The following is a 14616-nucleotide window of genomic DNA, read 5'->3' on the forward strand; positions in this document are numbered from 1 at the left end:
TGAAGTTATCTATTTTAATAATATAAAGACGCCTCTGTACATTCAATCACATTGGACTTACAGTACTCTACAAAAATGTGCACTGCATGAGGCACTGCATACTTATGCCATTAAGATTTTTTTTATATATATAGAACGACATGGCAGCTACATGACACTAGGGCTTAAGCCCAGTAGGCCCTAGGCTGTCACTGTGATCAGCTGCATCTTGCTCTTTGACTGTGGCATGTTTTTGCACTTAGTGGTCCTAGTGGTGTTGTTATTATGGCACCTACCAAGGAACTAAGTAAAGAAACCATTGCTTTAAAGGAGGCAGGCCATCAAACTAAGGAAATAATTTAATTAGTGTGAGTCAAAGTCAACAATGAGGAAGCATGTGTGCATTTCAGAGAGGCAAATAGAGTTGTGAGAGAGACCATCACAAAAACTTGGTCTTGAGGTCTTGAACCAAGCCAGTTGGTCTGGCCTCGTGAAAATTTCAAGGTCTGAACATTCTAAAACCCTCAATCTTCAATGAATGTTTTAGGGCATTTCAGAGACCTTGAAGTCATCCTGGGATGACCAACCCAAGGTTTGTGTGGTGTGGTATCTCACTTCTATTTGCCTCTCAAATGTACACAGTACTTCATTGTCGATTTCACAATACCCACCGACTCATTTCTTTCCTTAGTTTGGTGGCCTGCCTCCTTTAAAGCAATAGTTTCTTTGCTTAGTTCCTTAGTAGGTGCCATAATAACATAATACCACAAGGACCACTGTGCAAAAATATGCCACAGTCAAAGAGCAAGATGCATCGGACCACTGATCACGACAGCCTGGGGCCGCTGGGTTGTTGCAGAGCCATGTAGCTGCCGTAAGTACATGGCAACTTGTGCACTATGCTGCATACTTTTGATGAGTACTGTAAAGGAAAAGAAATGACATTTAGTACATATTTACAAACCTGTTGCAATAGAAAATATAAAAGCTCTTAGCTTAAGGCTTTAAAATTTATACATTTGTGATCTTCAGTAATGACAGTACTGTATATAATTTGTGATGAAGCAGACATTTGGAGGATTAAGTCAAGCTACGCTCTTGCTAATCCATTATCTGAAGAACTTTCAACTTCTGAATGTCTTGAATAAATATCAAAATTTCTACTTTTGAACTTCCCTTGCATGTACATTATTAGGTGGTACATTCCTAGCTTTCAAAAGTACATCACTTGCAAGGATATTATAACAAATATTGACATATCTTTCATTCCACTACAATTGTTATACTGTATATCACATATAGCAATCCCTCAACATTTGAAAAATTACCAGTATCTTATTTAAATAATTTATACAACTTAAAAACTTTTAAATTTTTAACCAACTTGAATCAGACACAAGAGCCCCACCCCCATTGTACCGGTACAATTCAAAAGCAAGATGAGATTACACAGACCCTGTGTTAAACCCAAGTCAGTTGTTCTACCACAACCCCAACACACTATAGCAAAGCTATTAAGTTCTTTATGGTTGCTTCACCTTTTAACATTAAAGTATTTCTTAAAGCAGTCCTTTAATTAACTACTTTTCTTCTCTCTCTCAATATCCTCTTTACTTCTGTTCCATTCCTTAAGCCCTTCAGGCAAAGTGGTATCTTCCTCAAAACTGCCAGTGCCTTCCACAAATTCTTCGTAAGTTGATTTTTCTTTGAATGGTCGAGGGCCAAGTAGCTCGATCAGGTCATCACGGCTCAAAATTTCCCGTTCCAAAAGTCTCTCCGCAATCTAAGAAGGAAAAAGAGGCACCAACGATGGGGTGGGAATGAAGATTTTAATATAATACGTTGCATTAAATATTGTATTATTGTTTTAAAAAGCTACACCACAAAAAGATTGAAGTTAAGAAGCATGCTATTTTTTGTTGCTCATAAAAAATTTTTGGAACGCAGCAAGCTCTGAAATTAAGTAAATTTCCTAAAATTTGAATAAAATTGAGACTTTACCACTGCTGGCATTTAGCTTGCAGAAATAATCGAGTTTACCTGTCTGATGTGAAAAAAAAAATCCATCCTAATAAAACACTTTTTGTAACTATGTGGACAATTGTACAAATAGCGTAATGGACAAATAGAATTTGGTACTAGTCATGTATAGTCTGGAGAAGATAAAGCTAAACACCAAACTCAAATATTCCCAGGTCTAGTGTAGCACATGTGTACTGTATTACACCAAGGAAGGTTAGCTTTCATTAGCAACATATACAAAAACTTCTCTGGCTTGTCCAAATTCAATAAGATAAAAGCCTACTTTCTATTGGTCTATCGTGGCCATATTTGAATGATCGACTACATCATTACTTGAAGTCCTTTCAGTTTAGGACGATTAGCTGGAAAAAACAAGTACTTTTATCTTAAATGTAACCATTATATATATATATATAAAAAAAAAAATTGCTACAGTTTATCACTGCCCTGTTTCCCCACTCTTCCCCAGTTTTTGAGATAAGAAATACCCATTCATTTGCAACATCCTTCACAATACCAGTACACATTGCAGTATTATGTAGAACCTGCACCATCACAATCCAGCAATACATACACACAATTACACAGCAAGGTGCTAAATACAAATTGTCACAAAATTACTTGAGGGAGGAGGGGGGGGGGGGAATTCTTGTTAAATACTGTTCACCTTTGTTACTGCTGTACTTTTCTCAATCTCCTACCTTCAAGTACACTCATTATCTATTCGTTCAATTTGATTAAGCCACCACGAGTGATATTTTAATGTACACTACTGTAATTTAAAACTGCTTTGAAAATTACTGCACTTCACCTCAATCTCTCCATTTACTGATACTTAATTCATGACATTTTTATTTCATTCCTTACTCAATCCTAACACCACAAAGATCTCAGAATGTTGCTTTCAACACCTGTGCTTTGTGATGCTCATATCACACCAGCAGCTCTCCCCTTGTATATAATCATAGGCACCAGTACCACTTCGTGCACACCTCAAGCAACATTGGTTTCTTTGCTCATCTTCCTATCATCGCATCAGTCACTAACTTCCATGATTTACTCTACTCTAAATAGAAACTTTGCACAAGAGTTTTAAACTAATTTACCATTTCTAGCCCTTTGGCTGTGCATCACATCAAATGAAGTAGTAGGGGACTGTCTAAGATTTAAAAGTCTTGCACATACAAGGAGCTCATAGTTGCTTCCTCAGGCTTCCAGTAACAATCCCCTATTTGGGTGCAGGGCAGCCATACTAGGAGCCACTGAACTTTTATCAATAACAAATGATTACCATTACAGTGGGGTCTCGATTTACGATGGTAATTCGTTCCCAGAGACGTATCGTAAGTCAAAGCGATTTTTCCCATAAGAAATAAAGGGAATTGAATTAATCCGTTCCCCACTCTCCAAAATATTAACTTACAAATACATTTTATATTGAATACAATTTTTTTCTCTAACTACAATACAGTACATATGTTTATCTTACCATTATGGAGGACTCTTGATGGCGTATCGAAGATGGTGAGGAGGGGGGAGGAGAGGTGTTACTGTTTGGAAGGGGAGTCCCCTTCCATTATAACATCAGGCAGTGATGACTTTTCTGGGATACACACTCTGGCATGTTTTGCCTGCATACCAATAGGACCTGCTTGTGGCTCACTGCTTGCTTGTCTTACTAAGAATCTGTCTAAAGACACTTGTTTTTTCCTACATTTTAACACGTCTGTAGTAAGACATCACATTGTCATTTAAAGGTCAATGCAATGGCCTGCTACAGCTTTATCTGGGCGAGTTTTTTTCAACAAAACTTTGCAGTTCTTTCCATACTTCACACATTTTCCTAATGAGGAAGGGACATCCTCTACTGCCTCTACTCAACTATTTTCTTAGGTTGAACGTTACCACTGACTTTCTTGGGACCCATAGCGTGATATATAATAATCAGTTTATATGTTCAAAAAGCAAAAAAACACCACAAAAACAGAATTTCTTATAGGGGTGATTGTCACTAAGTGGGCAGCTCTAGTAAACTGAGGCAGGTCGGCCCGCGTGACAGGGAACCACGCCCTCAGTCGACCCAAACGTGTACCAACAAATATCGTTAGTCGATGACACTATCTTAAGTCGAGTCGCATTTTTTGTTCAAATTTACATCGTAACTCGAAATTATCGTAAGTCGAGGTGCCACTGTATATATTTCAGGTAAAATGTGTGCTATGTCAATTATAAGATTTAGGCTTAAATATATATATATATTAGTATGAATAAATACATGGTGTGTGTATATTTACACATACATCTGTACATACCTATAGTTTGAAAGTTATACCTAATGAACCCCATTTTTGACATCAGTACAATGTTAGAACCAAAAAACTCTATAAAGAAACAATGAAAATAAATAAAGTTATTTATAAATGCAGCATCAATGCAGCATAAATCACGATGTGCCTGTATTGTATTAGTGTTTAAAAATATAGGAATAGTTTGTCATCTCCTCATCTTCCTAACTCTTAAAATCTGAATTTTCATACCTTCTGGATGCATTCTTTTTTCTCGTTGAGAAGATCCATTGTTCTTTTATAAGCAGCATCAATGAGAAGCTTAACTTCTTCATCTATAGCCTGTGCAGTAGCTTCACTATATGGCTTCTCCATGACCATTTCCCCGGGTTCTGGAAGCTGGTAGACGCGCTGACCAATACGTTCATTCATACCATACTGGACAATCTGAGAATTAGAAGTGTTAATGTTTAACAGAAAATAATGAATAATGTAAAACCTAGGCACTACTTGTTTATAGATAATTTTCAGTCCAGCAACGAGGAGGCCTGGTCGACAACCGGGCAGTGGGGTCGCTATGCCCCGAAATCACCTCAAGGTAACCTCAAGGTAGCCTTCAAGATATCACTCGTAGAATTACATCGCGTGGATTCTTTACAATTGCTCCACCATAAGACTTGACTATTTAGGCCACCTCCCTCATCCTTAACCCTTAAACATGTCAGCTAATTAAAAGTCCTACATTGCAGTGCACAAGACACAACTAATGTAAAATAAATACAGTTATCATTTAGTGATTTGAGAACAGGAGATATCATAGAAAGTACAATTAGAGCCATTTAAGGGCGAATCCATTCAATAATTCTTCATCCGCCTTCTCACTCATCTCACTCACTTCATCTCGCCTTCTCACGTTATTAACCAGACATTAATAATTAACACTGGTTAACCTAGTAATATGACATAACATCCACTTCTGCTTAAGCTGATACAACACAACACTACACTCACTCATACGAATGTAAACTGCCTCACCTGAGCATATGCTGATTTCGTGACTTTCTGAAGATCATCCTGTGCACCAGTTGTTACTGCACCAAAGAAGATGCTCTCAGATACTCTGCCACCGAGCATTACACACATGCGATCAAAGAGTTGTTCTTGGGTGAAGAGGAACTGCTCTTTTGGTAAATATTGAGCATAGCCGAGACCTTTGCCACGCGGGATGATAGAAACCTGAAGAGTACAAAATACTTATTTTCTCCTTGGCAATAATCTTAATCAAATTTACTTTAAAACTAAATACTATTTCATGCTGCCCATACAATAAGTGTACATTAAATACTTGCCCTCAAGGAATTCCCCGGAGCTGAGGATGTATCATATTTAATCAAGATTGGGGAGAAAACAACGTTTTATAAGTCCTGAACTCATGAACACAAAGGTACATGAGTTTCCAGGAGATAAAGAAATAACAGTATAATTTAAACATCGCCCTGCAAATCCACAAAGTACATAATAATTATAACGTCAACAATACTGGTATTAAATGAAAATGGTTTTCAGAATCACATACTTCTTTACAAAAATTAAAAATATTCACAAGCTTTAATTATATTATTTTAGATATAAATTAATAACTAGGAATGCTTAAATTATATATCATAAATAAATGATTTAATAATCATTTGATAGATTTGAGAATGCAATTACATTACTGTACGGGTTATCTTGTCAACACACTGTGCTCTGTTAAACTATGCAGTGCTCTAATGACTGTAAAGAAAAGTTTCAAATATTTGTGTAACCGGGTACATAATGACCAAGTTCCTCATGCATGTGAAAGGCAGTACAGATAACAGACAAGTTATATATTCTGCAAGCACAGAGCAAGGTGAAAGGCAGTACGGATAACAGACAAGTTATATATTCTGCAAGCACAGAGCAAGGTGAAAGGCAGTACGGATAACAGACAAGTTATATATTCTGCAAGCACAGAGCAAGGTCCACAACAAAGAAAACTGGCTACCTTAAGGAGTGGATCTGCATGTTCCAAAAACCACCCACAGACAGCATGGCCAGCTTCGTGGAAGGCCACAGTTTTCTTTTCTGCTGGCTGCAATACATTCGTTTTCTTCTCCATGCCAGCTACTACACGCTCAATGGCTGCTTCAAAATGTTTTTGTATGATAGACTCTTCTGCATCACGGGCAGCTATCAAGGCTGCTTCATTGCACACATTGCTTATGTCTGCTCCTGTGTATCAAATAAAGTTGAAAAACTTCAAAATGATTTTCAATCAATGGAAATGTGGACAAATTAATCTGGTAGTTTTATTAACAAGTAAACAAAGTACACACAAAATATCTCAACATTTGGTGGGTAAATAAATTAAATAAGCCCTCAAGTGATTTTCCTGGAAACAAGTCACCCCTGAGTCTATATGATCGGGTGTCAGTGCCAAAACTAACGACTAATACAGTGTGAGGCGAACCATTTTGCAAATGATGATTTGTAACTGTCTTACGCTGTAACTGTGAAGACACCAATAAGAACCACAGAGCCAAGAAGTCTACACTTACCAGTAAATCCTGGGGTAAGTGCTGCCATCTTCCTGGATAATTCATCTTTGTTTAACTGTGTCTTGAGGGGGAACAAGTGTACTTTGAAAATAGAAGCTCGACCTTTGATGTCAGGTGGTGGTACAAAGATCTGCCGGTCAAATCGTCCTGGTCTAAGCAGTGCCTTGTCCAGAATGTCGACTCTGTTGGTGGCTGCTAATACCACTACATTCGAGGTGGTGTTGAAACCTGTCATCAATTTTGTATATATTAAACAAAATTACATTAAGTAAAATGTTAAATGTAAGAAATATTTACATACTATTCATAAACTGGTACAGAATATGTAAACATTTAACTACCACTCGGTCATCAAACCAGAATTATATATACCATTCTATAGTTGTGATCCCATACTGTAACCAGGGAGCTCACCATGAACGGTGGCCTCAGTACATAGTAGTTTCTCAAGAACACAATCAACACAAACTGTTCACTCTTTTGAGCTTGCTAATCTTGAGGTTATCTTGAGATTATTTCGGGGCTTTAGTATCCCAGCAGCCCGGTCCTCGACCAGGCCTCCACCCCCAGGAAGCAGCCCGTGACAGCTGACTAACACCCAGGTACCTATGCAGGCGATAAGTCACAATAACGTGGCTGAAGTATGTTGACCAGACCACACACTAGAAGTTGAAGGGACGACGACGTTTCGGTCTGTCCTGGACCATTCTCAAGTCGATTGTCATTCACAATCGACTTGAGAATGGTCCAGGACGGACCGAAACGTCGTCGTCCCTTCAACTTCTAGTGTGTGGTCTGGTCAACAATCAACCCAGGTACTTATTTTTACTGCTAGGTAACAGGGGCATAGGGTGAAAGAAACTCTGCCCATTGTTTCTCGCCGGCGCCTGGGATCGAACCCGGGACCACAGGATCACAAGTCCAACGTGCTGTCCGCTTGGCTCCTAATGCCTGCCTTCATCTTTTCTTTCGTTTTCTTTCTAGTTTATTTCTCCCCTTCCCAGACACTGATATTTTTTATACCACATAATAATAATAATAATAATAATAATAATAATAATAATAATAATAATAATTCATGGTGTTGAGAGACAGGAAGCCAGAGTGTATTCCTACATGATTTTGGCTCCTTTTATCGAGGTACTGTAACCCCCCCCCCAAAGGCTGAATTATTGACCCCGCTCAGAATGCAAACCCACAACAAGCTGATTAACTCCTGAGTACCTACTCACTGCCAGGTGAAGAGGCATTAGGTGAAAGAAAATGTGCCCCAACATTTCTGTCCCGCCCGGGAATTCTTACTTGTGCTCCGAGAACAAACCCGACTGTACTACCGGGACCCCTGTATGTACACCCTCTTGTACACCTTTCCCATTACATGTGGAGTGGGTGAAGTGCCACTTGGGTGGTATGAGAATGTCAGAAAGATAAACTGGAGTGGCAGTTTACTAAACTTGTACGTTGTCATGATTATAAGTATGAATTCCTATTTTTGCAATTTAAGTATTTTCTGATTAATATTCATACTAATAATTAATCAATAATATAAGCTTACCATCCATTTCTACTAGTAACTGGTTCAGTGTGTTCTCCTGCTCTGAGTGGCCACCAAAGCTTCGTCCACCTCGCTTACGGCCAACAGCATCAATTTCATCCATGAAGAGAATACATGGAGCATTCTTACGAGCCATTGCAAACATGTCCCTCACCTGTTAAGGTGTTAACAGGTGTTAAAATGTCTACTCAGCCTCTATTTATATTAGAAATCATTCCAGGTGTTTTATAATATGATCAGATATTAGACTTTTTGAAAAATATTTTAGAATATTTTTGTTGTTCTATGAGAGTGGAATGGAAAACCAGAATATACACGGTATTAAATCATTGTAAAGAAACTAGAAAGAAAATCCCTCTAAAACTGTCCTTCACTGTGGTAGAAACTAATTTTTGTCTCATCTCTACTGACTACATGAGAACAAGGAAAAGAGAATATGAGTGTAATGTACTTATCGACAAATTTTTTCACCCTCAATAATATTAAAAATAGAGAAAAATATTTGAACAAGTATCAGTAAATGAAGTAATCAACATGTAAGAGAACATATTTAGTGTAAAAAATCAATATTTGATCTTGTGAAAACACAATACCAGTGACAGTGTCCGTGTATGATCCTGCTGGGCATCACTGGAGACTGTCAATCTACCCAGTGTTACCTCACATTGAATTGTCTACTTACAAGCACAAAACTGTCAAGAGGACTCACTCAGTCATGAAAATTGACAGTGTTACATTCAAGTTCAACTAGGTAAGCACAAACCTAATAATCAATAAACGCAAGCCTTCCTTGCCCTAGTCACCATTGTGGTGGTGGCCACACCACCAAGTTATAATAATAATAATAATAAATGGAAAAGGAAGCAGCAGCACAGCAAGAAATCTGTGCACTGCCTTCACTAATACTTTGCTGGGAGGATACACTTACAAATGAAGCTTAACCTGACAGTCACCTTATCAGAATTCTCTGAAGTGTTTTCACAGACTGTATAGGTTGTGTGTGGCCTATTTTCTCCTATTCAAGACTTCATTACATGACATTTATTCACATTAAATTCCATGTGCCAAGTGTTTATCTTCCCGAGTAGCTTGGCATCATCAGCAAATATGTTCACATACAGTGAACATATTGCTGTGTCATAGCAACAGATAACCAAGCAAAGATGAATGCAATTATGCAAAGCCTTGTCAGTTGGCCCTGGAAGGGACATGTGTTGAACATCTTGGTGATGGGTGGGGAAGGGGGGGGGAGACGCCTTGCTATGCCTACTCTTATCAACTCAGCATCTTTCGGAATAAGGCACTCCTTGTGTACTAGTTCGAGGTAGCTGAAGACCCATACGATGAGAGAAGATCAGTGTCAGCATGCACACACACAATAGCTCTTTATGTGGCCCCAGGCATGTATTATATATTTTATTAAGAAAAGAAGAGAAGGCCACAGGTGTTTTGTACTGCATTCCTTCCCAATGACAAGCAAACTACAACAAACCATTAACACTGGTAACAGATTAGTGGAATCAACCCCCCACCCCCACCCCGCTCACACTTTCCAGCTCCCGGCCCAGCTACCTGGTACCACTGTTCTCACTATCACTGCTGTTCTTGTTTTGAATACAGCATCTACAACAGCACAGAAGCCTGCAGCAGAGCCATTCCGTTATTCTCATCAGTACATAACATCAGCAGTAAACCTCACCCTGTGTAACATCATCAGTGACAACAGCCCATCCTCTTGTTTTGGTAGTACTGTACATGTACTTATAGTAACGATGAAGACCATAGTACATATACCGACGTACAACAAAATTAGAAAGTATAAATCGGCACTATTGAGTTGGACAAACCGGAAAACTATTTTTGCCATGTGTTGCTTTGACAAACTAAACTAACCTAATTTGACCTTTCTAGGCCTAATACATGATACCATACCTGAGGCCTAATATAGTATATGTATGAGCTATACTAGGCCTAAGAATATTTAGTTTTTTAACTTCATGTATTTTAAAAGAATTCCTTACTAGTCAGTCAGTATACTACTATCTAAAAGCTAAGTACTGTACGTATGAATTCGTGACTATTGACGACCATCACAATAGGTACCATCTAAACAAGAGAATGGGTTGGTGACAAGCCATACCATTGCTGATGTCATCAGTAACATCAGTGATAAACATCACTGTGTGTGACCTCACTAGTAACATCAGTGACACAAACATTGCTGTGAGTTGGATCACCACTGACATCACTCACAATCAATGCAAAACAAATAAAGAAAGACTTAAGACACTGTCAGAGTCCCAAACTATGGTCATTCAAAAAATAAAGCCAGTACGGTACTCTCTTTATTTTTGGGGGTTGAATTTCCTAGACAACCAGATTTTAAGTCTTGTAAGTGACCTAGGAACTAAATTTAGAATGAAATAGCAAGCTTTCAAGTGTTAAGTCTTCCCACAAATAACCCTAAGAAATGTTTAAAGTGAAAGATGCCCATGATATGCAAAAAAAAAAAAAAAAAAAAAAAAAAAAAAATAATAAAAAAAAAAAAAAAAATATTCCTGAACTGAAGGTCAACCAGGCACCAGTCAGGAGTGCAAATGGGGTCGAGGTAAGAGACACCGTTGCGGTGCAGGTGCTGCCACATTGTGTGGCCAGTGTAGCAGTTAGGATGAGTGTTCATCCTAAGTAACAGTCAGTAAGAGTACTATTTTGTGACAAAATGCCAAGTTGCAATTGTAGGGGCATTGTTTTTATTGAACCCTTTAAAAGTCATTCTCCTTAGTACCAGGATGACCCATATGGAAGTTTAAATAAATCACAACTGAACCAAAGGAGAACTCTTAAGTCTGACCCAACTGTTGGAGATCCTTCCAAGGGGACCAGTAGGATCTTGCCTTAGGAAGTAAACTATTGAATAGCTCAGAAAATGTATCAATAGTTTAGAATAAACACTACACTACTAAAATTAAAACACATTAGATTATAGGCACTAAAATTACTTACACGCGAAGGACCAACACCAACGAACATCTCGAGGAATTCAGAACCCGAGACATAAATGAAAGGTACATTGGCCTCACCAGCAGTTGCCTTAGCCAGAAGTGTCTTGCCTGTTCCTGGGGGTCCTGTAGTAAAAAAGATAACAAGATAACAATAATTTGAAGAACAGATCAGGAATATAAGACGTGCAATGTTTACAAGCTCTTAACATTTCAAAATTTATAGTTTATATACATATTTTTACTTATCCAATTTCTGATACTTTTTCCCCTCTAAGAACTTCTCTATCTGAATCTACAATAACTTCAAGACATTTCAACTGTCTTATGTCAAAAAGGCAGCAGAATTATCCAAAACTTGCCAAAAATTTCTACAAGCTGGTGTAACTAACATGAAAGTAAAGCTTGTATCAAGAAGCAAGAACATGTGATATGGAATTTGCCTTTGCAATTACAGTATGAATGAGTGAGAAACACACAAAGAAACTTCAAGAGACACGAGAGGAACAAAGAAAGAAAAAAAAAAATTGAGACGGCCCATTACAACTCAGTAAAACATAATAAGGTTATGGTCCTCGGCCATTTGTTGTTGTTGTTGTTGTTGTTGTTGTCCAAAGTGTTTTAAGTTGGTGAAAGTTGTTACCAAAAAATGCACAGAAACTTTAATGAAAAAATAGAAAAAAACAAGGAGCTCATTGTCTCTCTAGCAAGATACCCATTTACTTTTGGTGCTAAAAGTATGGCAAGTCTAGTAAAAAAAATGTTTTCGCTAAACTATACTGCACTACCAAAAAAATACATGAATGAAGAGTGTGCTCCTTGCCTGTAAGAATAGCACCCTTGGGGATCTTGGCACCAAGCTCGGTGTATTGTTGGGGGTTCTTCAGAAAATTGACAAACTCCATAATTTCCACTTTAGCCTCCTCACACCCTGCAACATCTCTGCAACAAGTCAACAGCAGGTAAATACCTCTACTATCAGTATATACTGTAATAAACTTAGTAAAAAATGAAACGGTACATCCAAAACATATTCAGCTTGTATAATACATAATGGAAACCCACTTAGTTTGATTAAGTCTAAGCCCCTACTATCCAATGTTTCACTATATTCAATCTTCTCAATCTCTTTGCAACTATTATTGTATTTCCATTAGCAACAACAATATTAAACACCTTTGAGAATATTTTAAAAATAAACTTACTTTTCAATATACAGTAGTACAGTGACACCTCGGCTTACAAATGCCCCTATTTACGAACTTTTTGGGTTACAAGCCCAATTTCTTTGGAAAATTCGAATTGGGTTACGAACTTTGCCTCGGGAAACAAGTTTGTTGATATGCGTATGGATCGGCCTAGCGCTTGGTGGCACGGTGATCGTGCCTCAGTTTACCAGTGCCTTCCACCTAGTGACAATCGCGCCTGAATTCTTTGTAAAGAATTAGTTTTATGGGGGGATTTTTGGCTATTTGAACATAAAATTTGTTATTATATATCCCGCCATGGGTCCCGAGAAAGCCAGTGGTAAGGTTCAAGCCGAGAAAACACGTGAAAATGACCATGGAGGGAAAAACAAGAGATCATTCGTAAATATGAAAATGGTATGAGGGTTGTTGATATAAAGTAGAGGATGTCCCTTTCTCATTTATTAAGAAAATGTGTACAGTATGGGAAGAATTGCAAAGTTTTGCTGAAAAGTGTCACCCAAATCAAGCTGTAGCAGACCGTTGTGTTAACCTTTTCAATGACAATTTGATGTCTCACTTCAGACAAAGGTTACAATGAGGGAAAAACAAGTGTCGCTAAACAGGTTTTTAGTGAGAAAAACAAGCAGTGAGCCACAAGCAGGTCCTAGTAGTATGCAGGCAAAACGTGCCAGAGAGTGTATCCCAGAAAAGCCATCACTGCCTGAAGTTATAATGAAAGGGGGGACTCCCCTTCCAAACACTAACACCTCTCCTCTTTTTCCCTCCTCACCGTCTTCCATACGCCAATAAGAGTCATCAGTAAAGGTAAGTAATAACTTGTACATACTTTAGCACTGAAGATTTGGGTGAATTAGGTATAAAATTTTCTTTGAAGTTAATTTTTTGGGGAGTCTGGAACGGATTAATTAATTTCCATCATTTCTTATGGGGAATTTCGCTTCAGTTTACGAATATTCGGCTTACGAGCTGTTTCTGGGAACGGATTAAATTCATAAGCTGAGGTACCACTGTACCAATAGGTTTCATAAAATAAAAATTGAGAAAAATTTGGATATAAATGGCAGAAAACCAAGGCACGGGACTACAGCCAAGAGAAACACACGTTTATGGAAGTAAAAATATTTAAACCATAAATCAATAATCAATCCATGCAAATGCTGTTCAAAAGGCAAACTAAACCTAACTTACTGGAACTTAACACCAATATCAGCAGGGTTGACCATCTTGGCAGTAGATTCCATAACCCCGCCAAAAAGGCCTCCGCCCCTTCGTCCACCCGACCCTCCCATCATCTGTGCGGATCTCCTCATCATGAAGATCAAAAAGCCTAAAAGTATCCAGAGATGTATCAATGAAACTAAGCATAGTACAAGGGTATTTCAAAAAGTGCATGCGTGTTGTCTAAAAATAAGTATTGAATGTAATGAAATACCTCTCTGGGCTGTCCTTCAAAAGCTTCCCAGAACCTAATATTGGCACTGCATATTTTTACAAAGCATTACCAGGGAATTCAAACAGCAATAGACCTTTAGATCTAAACTAGGTATTTTTGTTTATGTAAAACTTAAAGTTGTACACTGTAAGGCCTGGACTAGAAGAGAACTACAGAGAGAACTACAAAGAGAACTACTTACCAATTCTATTTTTAAATGAAACATGGCATTATACCTAATTATATAATTTGGTAACCCATTCTGTATATTTCCTACTCAGAAAAAATAATTATTTTGCCTTAACTAAAAATATTTGCCTTTAAAAGCCATTGTTTTGAGTGGATTAAATAATGCAAAATTAAAGGATAATTGACAAAAAATTAAACGCCAGAGATAAAACACGAAAAAAAAATGTCCCTTCTACATTTAATAATGTATAAAATTTGCACAAGGCACTGCAGTAGAAATAAAAATGTAATAATTTAGCTATTAAAACTATCATTTTATACTGATTGACAAATGTTTAATATTAATGTTTTTTAATACGATT

The 14616-nt window shown here is 37.7% G+C and overlaps 1 protein-coding gene across 2 annotated transcripts in view; it reads right to left on the reverse strand.

Annotated features, from left to right (window-relative positions):
* LOC123758348 (AFG3 like matrix AAA peptidase subunit 2) overlaps window positions 1-14616 on the reverse strand; it is a 26727-nt gene continuing 12111 nt past the window's right edge. The window contains exons 6-15 of one of the 2 annotated variants that reach the window (XM_045742645.2): window positions 13822-13960; window positions 12246-12364; window positions 11427-11548; window positions 8424-8577; window positions 6869-7096; window positions 6316-6542; window positions 5322-5522; window positions 4539-4733; window positions 1518-1762; window positions 766-901 (exon numbers count right to left, since the gene is read on the reverse strand). In XM_045742645.2, the coding sequence (XP_045598601.1) occupies window positions 1556-1762; window positions 4539-4733; window positions 5322-5522; window positions 6316-6542; window positions 6869-7096; window positions 8424-8577; window positions 11427-11548; window positions 12246-12364; window positions 13822-13960 (1592 nt within the window). In that variant the 3' untranslated portion in view covers window positions 766-901; window positions 1518-1555. Of the gene's footprint in view, window positions 1763-4538; window positions 4734-5321; window positions 5523-6315; window positions 6543-6868; window positions 7097-8423; window positions 8578-11426; window positions 11549-12245; window positions 12365-13821; window positions 13961-14616 lie in introns of both variants that reach the window. The other variant, XM_045742644.2, reaches the window with a different exon arrangement.

This window comes from Procambarus clarkii, chromosome 11, assembly GCF_040958095.1.
Source record: "Procambarus clarkii isolate CNS0578487 chromosome 11, FALCON_Pclarkii_2.0, whole genome shotgun sequence".
Lineage (NCBI taxonomy): Eukaryota > Metazoa > Arthropoda > Malacostraca > Decapoda > Cambaridae > Procambarus > Procambarus clarkii.